At 41.7% G+C, this 20,307-nt stretch overlaps 1 protein-coding gene across 6 annotated transcripts in view; it reads left to right on the top strand.

The window, feature by feature from the left end:
* LOC146548348 (diacylglycerol kinase zeta-like) overlaps nt 1-19,860 on the top strand; it is a 95,803-nt gene extending 75,943 nt beyond the window's left edge. For all 6 annotated transcript variants that reach the window (XM_085265702.1, XM_085265701.1, XM_085265700.1 and 3 more), the window contains 8 exons: nt 6,904-6,993; nt 8,044-8,100; nt 10,794-10,843; nt 13,312-13,352; nt 13,598-13,718; nt 14,004-14,040; nt 14,384-14,483; nt 17,095-19,860. In XM_085265702.1, coding sequence (XP_085121828.1) covers nt 6,904-6,993; nt 8,044-8,100; nt 10,794-10,843; nt 13,312-13,352; nt 13,598-13,718; nt 14,004-14,040; nt 14,384-14,483; nt 17,095-17,211 — 613 coding nt within the window. In that variant the 3' untranslated portion in view covers nt 17,212-19,860. The remainder of the gene's footprint in view (nt 1-6,903; nt 6,994-8,043; nt 8,101-10,793; nt 10,844-13,311; nt 13,353-13,597; nt 13,719-14,003; nt 14,041-14,383; nt 14,484-17,094) is intronic.
* The last annotated feature ends 447 nt before the right edge of the window (nt 19,861-20,307 follow it).

The raw sequence follows: 20,307 nt of genomic DNA, 5'->3' as shown, positions 1-20,307 counted from the left end.
AGTATAGATTGATGTCAAAAACCTGGGTCCTTTTTAAAGTTTTAATTATTATTTTATTTCATAATTTTAGTTAAATATATAAAAATGTAGATTTGGGGGATTGGAAGTTCCTAGTTCAGTGTGGCGCTTTGTGTTTTAGTGCCTATAAAATCTAATCGTGCATAAATGGATGAGTTCAGTTTCTTTTCCTACTGAGAAAATCTGTCATCATTATGTTAGCTTGTGTTTGCATATGTTTGTGTCTGTGGGTCTTGAGATCTGTAGACAACACGTTTGTATTCTACTCGTATTTTCATATTATTAACCATGTACCATAGACTCGTGAAGGTTAATTCCTTACCTTCAGCTGTCTGTTGATGCTCCATAAACAATTCTCGTGAGGCAAAATGAGAAGAGGGTAAGCAGATTATGAGTGAGAGGATCAAGAATTTCTGGGGAGAAAACTGGTTTTATTCAATATTTTCTTACAGTAAAGAAATCCCATGAAAAGAACCAAGCCAAAGATGTGTTTTCATCTTCCTGACATCTCTGTGTTTGCCTGTGGCACTCGGCTTCATTGGTTTGATCTAAGGATGAAAATCTTGAAAAACATTCCTCAAATACAGCACCAGTGAAAGGTTTCAGCACATCTATTTATTATAAGACTTTCCACTGTTTTTTCCTCATGTTTTGCATTATAGAGTAAAAAGATCAAAATAATTGAATAACACATTTGAATTTTCTAAAACATGAAAATCCTCAAACTTTGTAGTTCACTCATCCATCTGTCACTCACCTGAGTTCAGATCACCCTGCCAGCCCGGGGGGGCAACAAAGTGTTCCCAAGCAAGGTAACAAAGGTAATCTCCCCAGTGTGTCTGGGACCTGCAAGAGGCCTCTTCCTTGTAGGACATGGTCAGCATACACAAGGCATCCTAATCAGATCCTCAAACCATCACAACCTTCTCCTTTCAGTGTGGAGGAGTAGCAGCTCTACTCTCCATCCTACCACTAAGAGCCCAGACACTTTTTGGAGGAAGCTCATTTCTACCCAGACACACACTACCCAGAGCTTGTAAGGGTAGGAAAGCTGAAAGTAGTTGCTTGGTTGATGGTACTTCTTGGTCACGCAGGTCTTACAGAGGCAGAGGTGGGATTATTGCTCGTTTTCCTGTTGAGGTACAAAGCAGAAACCACATGGCATGTTATGTCTCTTTAAGATGTTGGTTAAGTGCTGTCTTGAATTCTGAATATGTCAGTGAGAAAGACTCCCAAATCCATCCTACCTCCAGCTCCATGTTTTACACCATTTCAAATTAGTGTTCATCAGAACAAAGTCGAAGTTTCTAATGGTCTAACTTCCATCCCTTTTAATGGAATTTAAGCAGTTCTGGTCTTCCTTAAATGTGTTTTTTTGCACTTAGAATAGAACAGAATAGAATAGCTCTTTATTGTCATTGTACATGTACAGTAAAATTATGGGTGCTCCACACCAACTGTGCAGTAATAAAATATGAATAGTAGGACATCAAGAAAATTATATACAAATAGAAAGAGTAGAAAAAATATACAAAATAAGAGAGAAGCACAAATAGAGAGCAGGTTGCAAAGTGCTGGGGAGTAGTGTAAAGGACTCGGTCTGAGTAGAGTCGGTGTGAGTGGCCTGAGTGATGAAGGTTACCCAGTCTCCGATTGGTGGCTGCGCAGCCTTCTTGTTCTCAATTGTGACCCCTGCATACCAAACACTGAGGAGTGGTAGAAACCCAGTAGCAGCCTCTGGTCCCAGTTACTCTTCCTCATGACACAGAGGAAGTGCTGCAACTGCTGGGTCTTCTTTACCAGAGTTTATGGTGTTGTGGCTCCAAATGAGATGAGCGGAGATTTAGGTGTCCAGAACCTGAAGGTGGAGCCCGATTCCACTCGTTCTCCCTCTAATGGGAGGGTAGTGGACCTGTCTGTGCCTCCTGAACTTCATGTTGAGTTCTTTTGCTTTAAGCTCGTTCAGTTTCAGGTTATTTTCTGAGCAGCAGTGGGACAAGTTCTCTACCTCCGCCCTGTAGGCTGTCTAATCTCCGTCAGACATGAGTGTAACCACGGAGGTGTTGTCGACATACGTTTGATGACGTTGGGTGGGTGGTGTACAGTCATGTGTGGACAGGCTGTACAGTAGGAGGCTTAGAAGGCAGCCCTGTAGAGATCCGGTGCTGAGTCACAGTAGAGTGGCGAGGTGGTGGCCGAGTCTGACTGATCGGGGCAGTTTAGTGGTGATGGCATCTTCCATGGACCGTTTTTGCTCAGTAAGCAAACCGGTTGACACCATCCACTCAAAACACTTGATGACTTGATGTGAGGGCTGTAGGTCTGTAGTCATTGACGGTGTATATTTCAGTCTTTTGAATGGGAATGATGGTGGAGGCCTTCAGACAGGTGGGAACAGTGGCATGAGTCAGAGGCTGAACAGCCTGGTAAGGATACCTGCCAGTTGATCCGCACAGGCTTTGTCCACAGTCGCTGGGATGCCGTCAAGGTCAGCAGCTCTCCTGGGGTTGAACTCTCTCCAGCCATTTTTGTTCTTGCCGCGTCGCTTGTGTTGCGGGTATCTGGTGATAATTTTCACATCACATCCTGTTTCACAAGACACAATCTTTGTGGCACATCGGGTGGTCGTGCAGCTCTGTACTTTTTTTAAGATGGCGAGCTGTGCCGCGACTGTCGCAGCTGGGTTGAAAACATGCGTCTACGATCGTGCCGTTTTTTACCGCCATTTATATGATAATCAACTTCTTTGGTCTCAAACTGAGCAAAGAAGTTGTTGAGCTCCTCTGCTAGTGTGAGGCTACTGTTGGAGCCATGGCCTTTGAAGTTCTTGAGGATGCCTCTCCAAACCTGGCTGTGGTTGTTGTGTATGAGGAAGCCCTCTAACCATGAAATTCATCAGATTGTGCTGAAATACAGTGCTTGTAAATGGTCATCATCATGAAGTAACTTGACACCTAGTGCAAGACTGTGGCTTTATGAAGTGTTTCTAATGTTTTTAGACAACAGAAGAGTGTTGGAACCGTGTTGGGTTGACTCTGAAGGATTGGTTGCTCTTTAAAGGAAAAGATTATTTCAAATGAAACTTAATTTATATCTCAAATTAAAATGTATAAATATAATTACTGGAGTCACTTAACAAAGAAACAAACTGCTAATGAATAATAAATAATTAACCAGTTTACTGAATACTGGAATGCTTTAACCCTTTCGTGCTGCCTGTTTCACTGGTCTGAACTAAGCTTCACTGGCTAAACAACAGAGATGTCTGAGATGTCCTTGCATGCAGATTCATTTGAGGCATCTGTGACAGCCACATCTGTGGTTAGTATCTCAGATATTTATTATTTCAGTTACAGCAACTATAACCAGTTAAAGCCAGCTGACAGTAGATGAATCCATATCTAGGGCTTTAAAACACTTAGACTCCTAACAATTGCCACAAACAACACAATGTTTTGTAGAGCACTGTGGGCGTAATTGCATTTGCTATCACTCCAAAATCCAAATAACTAATTTTATAAATGTCTAGCCATCAAATGTAATATGATGCTCACTCTCAGACTATTATCCATTCTCTACAGAGCAGTGCACTTGTCATGTTTTTCTGCTCATCAAGTGTTGCACAAATACACATCAGTATGTTTAGAACACTTATTATTATTATTATTATACAAGCATGTATTGCAATGTTTCTTTCATCATCTTTTCACTAGTTTCACACCCACTGTATGTTTTTACAGTCTTTGCACAGATTACATCAGTTTTGTGTAGCACAGTGTGCAAACTGGTACAGTGGGTCGTCACTTCACACAAGGTGGTCCTGGGGTTGACGCCAGGCTGCTTCTCCTCTGTGTGGAGTTTGCATGTTCTTCCCGGGTAGTTCAGCTTCCTCCCTGGGACCCTGTGACAGCTGTGACTGGCTTCAGCTCTGCTGCGACTCTGTACTGGATGAAAGGAAGGAAAATGCCTGTAAAATGACTTTTGCCATTTGTCTAAGTAGGCCTGGGATTTGTGGCCTATTACTTCCTGTTACCAGTTCCTCTGATGGCCATGATGTATCAAAAAAGCTTTTTTGGCATTTTACCCCAGCGGTATAGAAACAGCCAAGAAATGTGGGGAGGGTTAGCAGGGGCGGCCTGGCAAGGGATTCGCCCGGGGATTCATTTAGTTCTTGTGGTATGCACTCTAAGCACTTTAGGTTTTCACTCATTTTTATCCTGGATTGACATTCTCGTCCGTACAGTATCATAAATGCCACAAAAATGCAGCTAAAGCAGCATGAGCTCCCATGAAGATTCTCATAATTAGTTAGTTAATAAAGAACTGATTTCATTACTAATGTTAGTTTTAACAAACTGTTAGAAGGCAGCTTAGAGCCTGAATTCTATTTCTTGTCTTTTGTGTGATCTGATGTGTCCCAGTCACAAACTATGACCATCAAGTAACAAATGTTACAAAAAATGTTACAAAAAACCTGTTTACTGTTTCTCCTGGCAGCTGAGCGGCTGTGGCCATGTGAGCTACAAACTGTGAACACACATTTGCATGTGGAACAGAAAGAGGCAGTAAATAAAGTAACAGGTACAACATGAGTATAAGCATAGCAACACAACCTGCTGATCCTGACAGTAAATCCCTTTGGCTGTGTGTGCGTGTGTGAGTGTTGGCGGGTTGATTTGCAATGCTGAGTGCACCGAGTGGGAGGATGAGGAGGAGAGATGAGATCGAGGGGCAGAGTGAGGGAGAGAGAGGTTCAGGAGGAAGATAGTCAGGAAAACAGTGGATGGAGAGAGAAACGTAATGCATGTCAGAGCACTCCAGAGTCGCACCAATCTACTGTATTTAGACACACACACACGCACACGCGCGCAGCGCACACACACACACACACACACACACACACACACACACACACACACACACGCAACACACACACACACACACACACACACACACACACACACACACACACACACACGCAGCACAGCGGTTTGCCCACGCAGGGCCAGAGGTGAGCGTTATTCCTCCCACTACAATTACTTTTCTCTGTTCTATTTCTCTCCGTTCCCCTGTCTCTCTGGCAAACACACTGAAGGACACCTACACACAAAACATTTAGTTTTTTAAATGAATTTTGACCTGAAAGCTTCACTTACTGTCAGTTTGGCATCAAGACTGACATAATCAGGAGCTCAAGAATTGGAAATCTTTGGAAAATTGGAGTCTGTTTTGTGGGAAAAACTTAAAACCGTTGTAAGAAAGTTTCTATTTTGTGTAGACTGACACAGACACAAAGATGATGCTGAGCTTAACAACATAAACAAAGACAGCTGAGCAGTACAAATCCTTGACTTTAGTCTCTGTTTTGTGCTGGGAGCAGCAGCTTTGGAGCTGTGGCTGCTACACAAGACATTTCACCTAAATGACCAAAACTTATATATGCAGCTGTTGATCACACATACAGAAGATTCTGCTGACATAGATTTTTACTTTGCAGTATCATCCATGATCAGATGTTATTGTGTTTGGTAGGTTCAAGCAGGGTACACAGTGTAGTAACCAGCTGGTTAACCTCAGACAAACCTAAAGCTTCTTTATCCTGGTGAGATGAGTCAGCCTTTTATTCTGTTAGAAAAACAGAAACACAATGGCGAAAACGAAGACGTGGAAAACTCTGCATGCAAACGTAAAACAGACAGAGGACTTAAATACACTGAAGGGTAATGAGGGAAGTGGAAACACAGCTGACACACATGAACATGACGCCACAGGGGGAGCAAAACTAAACACACTGAACATGGACCACAGGCAACATAATGGGACATGACATGACAACACACGCTTGACAACATGGAACACACAGACATGAAACATGTGACAGACTGGGGAGACATGAAACACAAGAGACACATGAGAACAGTCCATAGAGGACAAGACAGACTGCACAGACAAAGACTCAAAACTAAAGGGAGCTTGATGATAACTAAAAATAACACAACAACTCAACATATCCAAATGTAACCTGATGAAGAAGCAAACCATCAGGAATCTGCTGCATCAATGAACAGTCAGTTAAGTCCTCTTACTCACACTTCTGTGCTTAAACTGATTCCTGCTTGGATGCCACTGATGGATACCATGCCATCATACTGGTGTTAACAGTGAGGTAGAGTAAAAACAATGTTAACACATCACAACAATGTGTTTTTAAGGCAGGCTGAGAGTTTGTGCAGATACAGCAACATGATGCTGCTCCCACCTCAGAGAACTGGTATTACACAGATGACCACAAAGGTTTGCTTTTCAGGAAAATGGGAACAATGGTAGAGCAACCACATCAGTGCTGGGATAAAGCACTATGTGTGCTCTCTATTTTCTCTTGGTGCCATAGATTTGGGACTTTGTGAGACTCCCTCGGCTGCTACCAGTTTCATATGTTTTGAAAATTCAGAGAATTTCACATAGCGGCTGTTTCTTCTTGCTTTGCCCTAAGCTTGTCCTACTTTCACAGCCCTTAAAATGCTTTATACTTCCTTCCTCTGTTCTCTACCCATGCCTTTACCTCAATCATGCTCATTATCACACCGTTTACTTCTTTAACCACACCGACCAAGACGCTGCAGACAGGCTGAAGATGTTTTGTTCCTCATAACGTCCCTGTGAATCTCAGATCTGTCTGAAACACGTCTCTCTGTAAAGTCATGACTGGTTCATCATTTCTCTCTCTGTGTCAAATATTCACAGGGATGTTGTTGAGATCTCACATGCAGGTGTTTTCATGCATACGTGAAGCTTCAGAGCTCAGTGGATCTGTGAACTGTGCCTCTTTCTTCTGTCCTGGCTGCATGCTCACTCTACCTTTGTTTCCTTTGTGTTCTGCTGTAGTTCTTCCCCAAGGCAGCACATGAACAGTGACAGCACAGAAGCAGAAGTTTTGATGCACAACAAAGAACCTGTGACCAGCAAACTCAGCCGGTTAGTGACTCTTAAATATGCACCGTGTTTTTTACATGTTTTGTGTCGCAGCTCTCGTCTGTTTGGCTTCCAGCCTGCAGCTTGCTGGGTTATATTTTTAACAGTGTCTCTCTCCAGAACTAGAGATGAGGGATAGTCAGGTTAATGACCACAGAGGAATCAGTGAGAAAGAGGAGGAGGGTCTAAGCAGTCTAAGACCCTTCAGCTCTGTGGCTCTTTTTATCCTCTTAAAGTTGTTTTTCTATCGATCTGGCCATGTGTTGTGTTACTGCACAGCAGAACAGCGTGGATGGTAATGTAACTGTTGAAGCTAACCGTTGGAGGTCTAAGTCATCATCAGTGATAACCCCAAACAAATCCTAACCCTAAGTTTTGACTTGGAAAATAAATAAATCTTTCTGGTTCGTGTCGGTGAATATTTTCCTCGTCCACCGACTGCCAAGACATGAAAGAACAACTGACCTATTCTGCTAGCAGCAGGTTGGGTTTATCACTGATGCTGACGTCAACCCTCAGACGTTGTGAAGCCCTGTTGGTGCATCCAGCCAACGATGCCGAGATAAACACAGACTGATCTTGAAGATAACAGCGATGATGATCAGAGTATATGGATGTATAAATGTCTGTATCGTCTCCTCAGCTTAACCAAACTTTGTCTGTGTGATGATGTTTGTGCAAAGAATACAAACATCTATATTTTTTTAAATGATTTATTATAACTTCCACATGTTTGGATTTCTGCATGTATTATATTCAGTTCATCATCTCGAAGCCTTGAAAATGTAATTTTCTTCTAAGCTTTTGTCAATAATAAAAGAATAAACACATATACCCATGTAAAAAATAAATATGTAATAAAAATTCAAACTACTAACAAGATGCTTGAAATGAAGGAACGCGATCAGCAAACACCATTACTCCAAATATAAAACATAAAATGCACACACATCGAAGCCGGCCGTATAGCTTTAACAGTGTTCATCTATTTACAGCAAAGAGTATTGATTTGACTATTTAGCATCAGTGAAACCTTTTAAATGTATTCTGCAGAGCGGGCTGTATCCATCGTTCCAACACAACAGCTGCGGATACCAACCAAAGGCAAAAGTAAGTATGCTTAAAAACACTTTTAAACCACTTCATCAGTACACAATACCTCTACACAAACAGTTTTTTCTACCTTTCATCAGGCTGTGAACGCCTCATAGCACACTGACTCCTTGGTTAGGACCAGATTAGCTTGGTATTAAATGATTTTATATAATTGATGTTGAAACCAAGCCTCCCGGGTGTGTGTGTGTGTGATGCTGTCCACAAATACACTTTATTCAGTTCAGGTCACTTTTATTTGTATAGCGCCAAATCAGAACAACTCTGAGATCAATAATACAGACAAACCCTGTCGATCATATACAGGATATCTCTGTGTCTCTGAAGCCTGCCTCCTTTATCTTTATATACGTTAGAAACTGTGAGCGATGCATTTACAGTTTCTCATGTATATGTATGAGGCAGGTTTCTGATTTGGTAGCTCGGTCACAAATGGCTGTCCTCCTCTAACCCTCATGTAACTCTACTTAAGCTGCACTAGGAGACATGATGGGCACTCAGGAGTGTGATGTGATTTGAGGAAGACTGTTCTTGACGGTGTGATGTGAGTTAATGTTTTGCTAATAGTTTTCATCCATTAATGATGAAACCAGTCAGTTTGAGTCAAGTCACATATCTCTGCTCATTAAAACATAATAGTACTCATTAAAGCGACAAAGTAACGTGCTCATTAAAACGTTTTTGCACTGAGTAATGAGTACAAGTGGTTTTGCACCCTAAACAGCTGTGTGAGAGATCACTTGCTGTACTTGTGATCTTAGGCTATAGTCTCTGTTTACACAGCACACTGGCTCTCAGTCTGGGAAAAAAAACATTTTTGTACACGCACAAATTTGCAGTAGAGCAGTTTATTTCTGGATGAGGAAGTATAAAAAGTCTTTCCTAACAGACTGGTGTAACATGTGTGGCATCAGTTGAAAAACATAAATTCAACTAGAAAAAGTTGCATTTCCTGCGAAAATGCAGTGTGAATGCCTCGTAGTGGAATCTGCTGGAAACAGCAGAAGTAAAACTATGTGCTGAGAGGAGGTGAAGAAACTGAAAATTCTGCAGGTGAAGAAGCAGAAATTTGTACTGAAAAGAGGTGAAAAAGTTAAACTGTCTGCTGGAAGGAAATGTTGCCATGAGCGGGATTCGAACCCGGGCCTCCTGGTGTCACAGCTACTCATCTCACTGAGCCAAACTGGTTCTCAGGTAACTGATAACAGGTGAAGAAACTGAAAACAGTTTAAAAAAAAGTTGAAGAAATTGTTGCCATAAGCGGGATTCGAACCCGGGCCTCCCGCTCTGAGAACGGCTGCTCATCTCACTGAGCTAAAACACGGCTCAGCCCGGCAAGCCAAACTAGTGATCACACTGATAATATGGTCCTATTCAGCAAAATGGGCCAGAAAATGGCACAAAAAGGATAACAGTTATGAGCACCAAAAGATATAGCAGGAATTAGCGGAAGGAGAAGAACAGTTTAAAGTTTGAATGGTGAAAATCGGCTGAAAACTGAGGGAGGAGTTAACCAGCAAAGGTCCGAGCAGCTAGAATAAGGTAGAAGAAAGAGAAACAGGATCTCAATAGTGTGAATGAGTTCGTTATTGGACTCCATTTTTAGACATTTCTTGTTAAGTCAGGTTTGGGAATCAGGCGTCATCACTGACACGACGCTGGCTGGTTCTACCCTGAGCGCAGTCTCCAGCGCCATCCAGCTGTGTCACCTGCCAAAGGCCCTGTAACATACTGAAGGATGCTTCACCCTGCGAAGACAATGGGCGCGGTTATATCACATTCCTGCTTTGATGCTGCCTCTGGAGCTGATCCCACACAAAGCACTGCTTGCATCATACGACAGTTCCAGCAGAAGTGGAAGTAGAGGGTTTCAAAAGTGTCCCAGAAATAACATGGGGTTATTTTTGAATTAAAGATACATGAAGCTGCACAGAGCAGGTGAGGAGACGGAGGGATGGCATGTAGAGTCTGCTCAAACTTCACAGAGACTGAACGTTTACTCTGGAAACACTGCCGGCTTGAACTGACCCACCCAATCTGTTCTTTGTTATAATTTATCCTTATTTTTTCATATTCATATGTACTGAAAGTGTTAAACACCAAACGGCAGCAACAAGATTCCTTCACTTTCTGCCAAAACCTCGATTTTGATTTCACTGAAAACAATGAAATTACGATGGAATATCCAGGCCAGCTGATCGCTCTCCACAAAGAGCTAACAAAGCAACTGAACTGTTTTCAGACAAAGGTTTCAAGGTTGCATTAAAGCAGATATAACCCATCCCCTGCTCTCTGACAGATGATTATTGGCATGCAGCCTATTCATACCTGACTGAGCAGTAACATTCAGACTGGAGGCAGAAACCAGAACGCTGCTGCTAGTCTGGCTGCAGTCTGTGTATTTGTAGGCAGTCCGAGTCAGGCCGTGATTGTTTGGAGACACTTTTGCCTCTGACCGGGCGACTTGTGCAGTCATCTTGTGATGGTTGCATGCTCAGACTCTTGGTAATGAAATTGTTGCCATAACTACTTGAATCACCGAATCCAAAAAGATTCAGTGCAGCCACTGATGTTTCCTGGCTGAAAGCAGGTTGCTGTGCTGTTTTTACTACAGTGTGACTGAACCATGAAAGAACACAGTAGTTATTTTGAACAGGTGATCATCGTGTTTGCTGTCATTGTTTCTCCAGATGGGAAAAGAGCCAAAAGATGAGCGAAACAGAAAAGGAGAGAGAAAAAGGTAATGCACACACACAGTATCGAGGGCTTAACTTGTAGGACCTGACTGAATGATGTCTGATTCCTTCACTCAAACATCTCGCTCCACACAGAGCTGAACGTGTACCTGACAAGTCTGTGTGAAAGACAGAGAAGAGACTCAAAAAGACTCTTTTCTTCTCTGACACATTTCCTCCGACTCGCTCTGCCTGCACTCGTTCTAGCATGCTGGGAGTCGTGGCCGTGGCTTCCTCTTCTGTCAGCACCTCTGTGCTTGTGTTTCTTTGGGATGTTGCATGTTTTCACTTGGCAGCAGGTTTGTGTGTTAGATGAATACGACCCAGTTGTTGCTGTCAGTTATTAAAGATAAGATAAGATAAGATCACCTTTATTAGTCCCATCATTAATAACAATAATAACTGCTAATACAGGAGTGTTATTCATGAAAAATGCCAGTTGAGAGTGAGCTGCTGCATAGGGACACATTCATATTTCCACTGGTCACGTGTTTTAAAATGGACTGATTCTTATTCTGCACTCAGAGCTTTATACAACACGCCACATTCAGCCACACAAGCACCGTCTTCTACGCTTTAAGTGCTTCTAGCTAACATTCACACACTGTGGATGGACGCATCACAGAGGGGGGTCGTGCTCATGCAGACTGAGGGAGCCAGGGATCGAACCACCAACCTTCTAATCGACCTCCTGACCTACAGCTACGCCGCTACACCTACTGAATTGCCAGAAATTTGGATATCATGTATCCCATTGTTTGTGGTATTTTTACATCAACCATATGCTCAGCATCTGCTTCAGAAAAAACAGAGGCAACAAAAGTCTGTACAAATTGTGTAGTTCCAAAAACACCTGAAGAAGAATGTCACACTGACAAAAGGTCAGGAAGAGGATTTCCTGTAAAAAGACTGGACAACAAATAAAAATAGGGAGGGATTACTCACGTTCAGTAATGAAAAAATAATGCATCCCAACAGTTATTCTACAAATAAGTTCTCTTTCATGAGCCACAGCGAACCATGTGATTAAAAGGAATGATGTTGTGGGGTTAGCAACGCTTCCACATCCAACCCTCTGTCGCTGTTCATAGTTCAGCCAGGAAGACAAAAATCCATTTACTGTAAACAAAGGCAGGAAATCCCAGCATCTTCACCAGGAAGAGTGTGACTCTGCTCTGCAGTCTGACGATTCCAAATTTGTCACAACTCCTCTGTGATTAAGAGGAATCCAGCAAACATGTCCCAGCGTTTTACTCTGAAATGAACACATTTAGTTTAATGTGATGCAAAACAGTAACCATCAGTGAATGTGACTCTATGGCTGCTGCAGACTGTAAAACACTAGCCTCAGTTTCAGGTGCAGCACAGTGGATGTTCAACATGTGAGGCTCGGCTTTGTCCTGTTGTCGTTCCGTTTGTTTTAATGAAATGTGACTCCAGGCTTTCTTTCTTGCGTACATGCATACATCTGCTTTCATCCACACGCACACACGCAGCTCCCATAAGGGTCAGACAGGCTGACTGCATCAAACTGAAGAGTTCAATGGACCAAGTGACGTGTGCGAGTGTTTGTGTGTTTGTGTGTCCTCTTTCTACCTTTTCTCCTCTCTTGTGTCGTAAGACTGAATCTTATTTTCTCTGGTTTACTTAATTCTTTCCCTCGGCTAAATTCATTTAATTCACAGTGTGTGTTTGGTTTTGTTGTGTGTGTGCGACTGTGTGTGTTGTTTTTGATTTGTCTTACAGCTACAAACGCTCTTAGAGGTTTTTGAAGTCTGCTCGCTTTCTCTCCCCCTCCTTTCACTCACTCTTTGCACCCCTCTCTCTCTTTCTGTCTCACTCTCACACACACACACACACACACACACACACACACACACACACACACACACACACACACACACACACACACACACACACACACACACACTCTAAGCCTAACATAACTGGATTAGGACTCAGCTACTAAAGAGAGAGGGAGTGAAAGCAAGTATTGAGGTCAACCTAATAAACATTCATCTCATATCTCGGCTTAGACAGACACACACCAACCAACTGTTTCACCCAGTAACAACTCTGAACAGTTTTCATGGGGATGTTCAATATAATGATGATCCTTTGTGGCGTTATCTAATCACTCAGCTACTGCACTGTAGCCACAGAGTGGCTGATCCCTGTTTGCTTCATAATTTCCATTAGAACAGAAAATGCCAGCTATCACTACAAACATGACTCAGTAAATATACCAATTATCCATGTAATAAAATAATTATTGTGTCACAGCACTGAAGCTGTTGTTTGTGATGCTGCTCAGGTGTTTCTAATATTCTGACCCTCGTGGATGTAATTTACTGCCCGTACATGTTTTTTGTACGGACACGATGATACGATGTTTGGTTGTTTATGCAGATGCTTTCTGTAGCGTGACAATGAAGCTGTGATTTTGTGTTTGCGTTCTCTCTCTGTCTCGTAGAAATGTTAATGGATTGTGTGAAGAACAAGGACTTGAAGAAGGTAAGTACTGATAAGTGCTTGCAGATTTATTTATTAGTCCGTAGCTAACTTAAGGAAGTTGCATGGAAACACGTTCCTCTGAGACACCTCTCTCACACCTTTCGCATCCTTTCCATGTGTTAACAGCTAACAGTAGGATTAACATCTCACTGTGATGCATTTAGACTTTAATTACAAATTTAGTTTGTCATCGTGTTAAAAAAGCCTTTCTGTTAACGTTTATCTCGCCTGTATATCACCTGCAGCTGCAGGAGCTGCACCTGAGGGGAGCAGACCTCACGGTCCTGGACCAGTCAGGGTGGAGCTTGCTACACCATGCTGTTAGTACAGGAAGCAAGGACATGGTGCGCTACATCCTTGACAATGGTAACAGAAAAGCATCGAGTGGAGATGAAGATCTAGTATTTACAGTAATGAAAAACATGCTGGTGCAGTTCTGTCAGGCTGTGGCAGAGCTCCATCCATCCATCCGTCCGTCTTTTTCTATTTGTCAAGTCGGTGGGATCAGCTCACAGCGCTATGACTGTGAAAATACTGCCACCACTGTTGCTAATAATGAGATGATACTGCAAACTGAAGGTTAAAAAACCAGTTTGCATAGTTGGATGAACCCCGTGTCTCTACAGTCACTCCTCCTTCTCTGTTTTCCAGCACCAAGTGAGCTGATTGATGTCACTGAAAAGCTACAGTGAGTATGTGAAACATTTAGATGTTACAGTAGGAACAAATAACTTGAGGCGATTTGTTTTGGGCTGCATGTTAACACTAGTCTTAGAATAATAACGAGGTTTGTGTGTTCTCTATCTGCAATGAAGTGACTGTATTCAAGCTTTGATGATGATGCCAATGAGCTCTGGTCTCTTTCTGTTGCCTGGCATTCCAACAAGTGTAGAAAACATTAAAGAGAATAAACATAAAAGCCAAACAGAATCAGCTGGGTGCCTCTTCATCAGCTGTGTTTCACTCCCAGCATACATGAAATACAGCTCGCTCTCTTCTTTTCTCTCTGGTGCTGCATCGTGGACCACCAGTGGGGAAACGGTTCTTCATCAGGCTGCGTCGCTGTGTCACAGGACTATCTGTCATTATCTGGTGGAAGCAGGAGCCTCACTCATGAAAACAGATCTGCTGGTAGGTTCAGTAGCATTTACAGTTCTCCACGACTCTGTTAAACAAAAAGGAAACACCCTCCTTCTTTGTCAGTGTCAAATTGCTTTTTATACTTGCAGACGGACTCCTGATTCATGTGGCTCACAATGACAGAACTACATACAAACAGTATTTCTGCCCTCGTTACTGGATATACTGAGTATCACCGATGCTGGCTGCAAAATGGAGATGTCCAAAAGTTACTTGACGATGTTTCAGTCACAGAGATAAAATTAGTGGGTTGTAGATTTTCCCATAAAGACGTATACTGGCACAGTCTGCTCTTCTGGGTAAATAAGTGACTCACCCCTCTCTTAAGCTTTAGGCATGACTAAAGCTTAAGAGAGGTCGGGTGATGCAAGAAGACGGTGCTGAAGCACACAGGTGAATGTACAACGAAGTGGTTTAAAAGGAAGAAAACTGCATGTTGTGACCAATCTGTGCAGAAATCCTTTCAAAGCTTCACACACATTTTGTTCCATTTTGTCTTTCTCAGCCCCGGAGTACGTCGAGTCTTCTTTACTTTAATCGTTTCAGCGAAGGAGCACGATCCACACAGCTAGAATTTGCCTTTTCAGAGAATAAAGCACCAACACAAATGTGTAGTGAACAACACGTATGTGGAGAACATGTGTCGGAAACACTCGCTCAGGAAGCATTTCAGAGGGGAGCTGATGAACGACTGCACGTTTTGGTGAATGCAGTGCAAAAATGGCACTATTGCAGTGGCTTTAGCACATGTTTGTGTTCTGGTCTCAAATGTTTCTCTTTTAGTTTTTCTATGGAGGTTTTAACTGCATAGGAAAAGCTCTTAACTCACTGGACTCAGCAATGACCTAGATACTGAGGGGAGGAGAGGGGGGAGGAAACAAGAGAAGTTTTAACATTCACCATAAAGTACTTTGTTTCATCTTAAAACGTCTCTGCACTTGGACTCTCTCCCGCTTGGCTCTGGCTCTTCCTGGAGCGTAAACCCTACCCATGGCTCGACCACTGTTATGGTTGTGGTTAGGACTGGGCGGTGCATCGAGTTTTTAAATATATCGATATCTTTTTATATGAGATGTGACAATATTGTTTATGTCGATGTAGTCTGTTACGTTATAATTATACTTGTGGAGCTGCAAGTTTGCCTCTTTCGTCCACTTTTGTCTCCACGCTGCGTTACTCTGCCTCTCCCCCCCCATCGCTTCACCTGCAGGCAGCGACAGGACGGACACGGCAGCTATCACAGAGGAGCTGCTCGGCAAACAGAAAACATTTGAAGATTATTATTTTAGTGCTGCAGTGCTACTCTAAAATGACGTTAACGCCGTAACTGCATTAACCCGACAAATCTCCGTTAACGAGTTACCGCAGGTCGCCCGTGCGTGGGGCTGCACGGCCGTGCAGGTAGCACTACCAGTATTTTCACCATTTACAACAGCAACAAAAGTGCAAAATGAAGAGTGTGTGAAACAAGCTGCATCCCAGACCGTCTCCCAGCATCCTGCCCCGAAACAAACCACCTTACAAAACTCGTATACCGTATTTTTCACACTAAAATCCTTTAATTTTCTCAAAAATCATCAGTGCGCCTTATGCATGAGTTCTGGTTGTGCTTACTGACCGCAAACCGATTTTATGTACACGGCGCTCAGCAATCTGTCAAAAATGTTTTGGTACGACTTTGCTACGAAGCTGCAGCGCTTGATGGATTGTTGGAGCATTACAGCTACCGTAGTCAGGAGCGGAGTGATACGTACTGTGCTTCAGCGTAATGTTACCGTACTGTGTGCGTATAAGGGCCACAAATGGCAGCTGTAAGAGACACGGTTACAAAGAGGGTTTCAAACTGCAGGCTGTCAGTCACGCAGTAGAACAGCAGCTCATTACACTCGGCGTCTGTTAGTTTACATTTTGACTGCACGATTGTGATGTTTTTGTTGTGCACAAAAACAACATAGTTTTATTTTATTTATGGAGCATTATTATTTAACAAATGCTGATCATTTATATAAGTTTTGCACGTACATCTGCGCTGCATGTTAATAAAACTGCCTATGTGAGATCTGGGACACAGCTTTGACTAAACTCTCGTTTTGTTCGTACTTTATGGTTTTAAATAAATATTGAGATATATATCGTATATCCAGCTAAAGATCGAGATATGAATTTGGGCCATATCGCCCAGCCCTAGTTGCGGTCATATTTTTTTCCATATATTGTAATTAAGTAAATAGATTTATGTCCCAACAACATGAATACGACACAAATGAAGCACCCACACTGTAAAGCAGCTTCTATCCTCAGTTCTTTGGTTTTCAGTGCACTGCCGAGTCTTGATTGGTGAGCTGGTTGCTCTGTGTTGGGCCGCCTCCGACACAGGGAAGCAAATGAGAAACGTTCCTAAAAAGCTTAGTTTTCTGCGTTTACATTTCTTTGTATGCAATGCAACATTTCAGAAACTGGGAGGAACCTGTACAGTGAAGGCAGCATTACTGAGCAGCATTAAACACACAGTTTTGTTTGTTTGTTTTGATCATGTAAACAGTTTAATGCAAACCAAGTTTAGTGGGCTAACACAAAGCTCTTTGTCATGTCTCTTTTTCAGGGTGATACTCCTAAGAACAGGGCGGAGAAGGCTGAAGATGCTGAACTGGCAGCGTACCTGGAGAACAGACAGCATTACCAGATGATACAGAGAGAGGATCAGGAGACGGCTGTCTAAGATATTGGAACTCTCCTTGAACTGGACATGGATGAAGGTTTTTTCTCCTTCCTCATATTGACCAGACACAACGTGTTTAATGCCTTTGTGCGAGCTGAACTGGACACAGGTCCCAGTTTACTGCTGACAGCCCTCAAAAACAGGTGGAGAGTGAAGCTGTGCCAAACGTGGTTTAAATAGCAGGGCTGGCGTTAACTGCGGTGAAGCGACGCACATTTTCAGAAGTTTATTAAGTCGTTTTGATATTTTGATGTTAAATAGCTTAGTAAGAATAATAATATTGATTTAGAAATTTTGTGAAATTCTCTGACTTGGAACATCAGTTTGGGGGATTGCGGGGTGGGTGGGGCTTTGAAGAGTCATGTTCATATGGTAATGATTTACTTTATTTCTTATGATTATTAAATACACAACAAACACAAAACCTAAAACTGTCAGAAGCTACAGACACTGTATGTGTATAGATCACACAAGATGCAGACTGATGATTAAAAAGTTAAATGTCCTGCTGATGCGTTCAAGGCCAAAGTTCTTTGTAGTAAAATACACATGTGACTAATAAACATCCGAATCACTAGCTGGATAAAAACCACACACACTTTGTAGACGCATATTGTGACCTGATGTTAACAGGATACAAAGCATGAAGAAATTAAACATTTTCCAGTGTCGAATTCTTTCATTTTTTTAAAATTCATTTGGATTTGAATATTGAAAGACACAGAAAACTTTTACATCTACCAAATTCACAGATGTGTGTTAGGACGGCACGTTCAACATGTCCAACATCCTCCGCTTTAACATTTATTGAATGTCCAACAAGGACACTGAGAGCAGAGCAGCCTCGGCCTTGCAGGGCTGGATACTGGTGAAAAGAAGAGTTGGTCAAAACCACAAGTGTTCATCCTCTTGGGACCATGAATACCTCCAGTTCATTTTATCAAGGTTATTGGCGTCATCAGTATAAATGCTGTTAGATTAATACTTGAACTAAGCCTTAAAATATTTTCCAGTTCTGTGCTTTTGTTTCATAAATGATGGTGATATGTTCATTTATAGCCACAAAACTCAAACTGGTGGCACTACCCTCGTGATTCCTCTTGAATAATTTCAGCACAAATAACCACACGTATTGAATGGACGTAACAGTGGATTGGCAGACGCATGCTGCTGCTGTAGTAGGTGGCACAGGAAGTGCTGTGCGTGTCGCAGACGTCAGTACCCCAACAGAACCTGCAGGAAACCACCAATGAGTCGAGGCTTTACTGGAGACGCAGTCCTTTCCAGGTTTAACGCGCAGAACTGATGTGTGCTGTTTGCACATTGTCACCACTGCTGTGATCGTGGTTTGGTAGAACACACAACACTGACTGTTATTATAAGACATGGATCATAAGGCCCTAAATATTCAACACATCTAGAATTAAAGCCTTCACGTCTTTGATCATTCCTGTTAATAAAGTTGATTCACCACAAGCATGTCTGCCAAAACCATTGACTGAAAAAACTGTGATTAGAGTGGTTTTTCATTCAGTGACTGTGGGGGAGGTGTTATATTAAAGTATAATAATGTCAAATTAGATCAAATCGATTTAAGTTAAACAAATCTAATTAGATATAACAGATGGAGCAATTAAGAAATATATTTTGGAATATTTACATCTGTAACATTGATTTCATCAGCGGTTTGCGACTGCAAATGAAGACGTAGCTCATCGAGAGCTTCCTTAGTTTCATCTTTATTATTGTTTCTGTGTATTTTAAAGTGCAGTAACTATTAGGCCGTCCCCTAACAAAGAAAAGAAGGTGTTGTTTTTAAATGTTTTAAATGAATGAGTAATTATACGTTGGCACAGTGATGCAGTAGTCAGCACGGGAGCAGCATAGAGATCAAGAAAATTCGAGTTTTTTGTTATGTATGAAGACAAAAGATCAAAATTTAAAATGACTCTAAACGTGGTGAGGACATCTACAAGCAACAAATAAACATGTCACCACTCATTACATGGCTCTTTGATTGATTTTAGTTTTACGTCCAGACTTTCCAGCAATACTAAAATATTTGAACAGGAAACAGGAAGAATTACAAAATAAAGTTTTTCACACTGCTTTGACATGAAGTAAATATGTGCAGAAACCTGTCTATTTTAATGTTAGTTTACTTTTGGGGGATTTCAGTGACTTTGTCAAAGTGTATGATAGAATTTACTGTACAAAGTTTAGACCCGAGCGCAGCACCTACTGAATCCTTTCAAACCAAAAGTCTGTGCCCAAGTTTACGGACTTTTTTGTTTTGCCTGTAACTTCCAGCATTTGAGCTTTTTTGATGTCTTAAGGTTTCTTTGCATTGGAATTCTTGTGATGTAAAGTTAGGATTTGTTTTTCAATCATCTGTTGCCAATGTTGTTGTTTTTCAAGGCAATTCTTTGTTCAAACATTTGTATGAAATAGTTTAAATCGCAATTATCAACAATTATGTGTTTTTATCTTTCATTATCTCCGCATGTACTAATTGGTTTTAACTCCAGTTTGTTTTTGAGAGGAATGTAAAGATAATAAAACAAAGAGGTAGTTTGTTTTTTCATGGTGTCTTTTGCTTTTTATGCATGTAAAAGTACACCCAAAAAGCCATTAAAGTTTTTCAATTTCTTCCTGCTCACGAGTGATGATATTTACACAAAAACATTTCATATTCAAACAGCACTTTTATTATAAATGCATGTAAATATCAGATTGCGAATGCCTTGAAGCTGTGGACTGACAAAAATGTATTGTTTGTTGCCAAGTTTAATGGCCTCTCCACATGCTTTCTAACTCTACCATTGCTCCTACGATCTGATTTTCAGACGCTAGGATAGAAGGATGCGCTCTGCCAGGTGAATACAAATGCAGTCCCTGCATGCCAGCCTGCTCGTGTGATACTTGACTCTCTGATGCAGAGATGTTATTTATTTTGTGAAGGAGTCAAACTCATTCAGTTTGTAAGCACACAATAATTCAAATATCTGAAAGATTCACTTGAAATTTGATTTGCATCGTTTCTGGTTTCAGCTGTTGGACTGGAGATGTCAGAGTCCAGTAAGCAACAAGTCAACT

This window comes from Mchenga conophoros, linkage group LG23, assembly GCF_057382185.1.
Source record: "Mchenga conophoros isolate Kocher_MC1m ecotype Shallow Benthic linkage group LG23, M_conophoros_male_GT1.1, whole genome shotgun sequence".
In the NCBI taxonomy this organism is placed as follows: domain Eukaryota; kingdom Metazoa; phylum Chordata; class Actinopteri; order Cichliformes; family Cichlidae; genus Mchenga; species Mchenga conophoros.
Note: the sequence above shows the minus strand (reverse complement) of the source record. Positions and strands in the feature narration are given on the sequence as shown.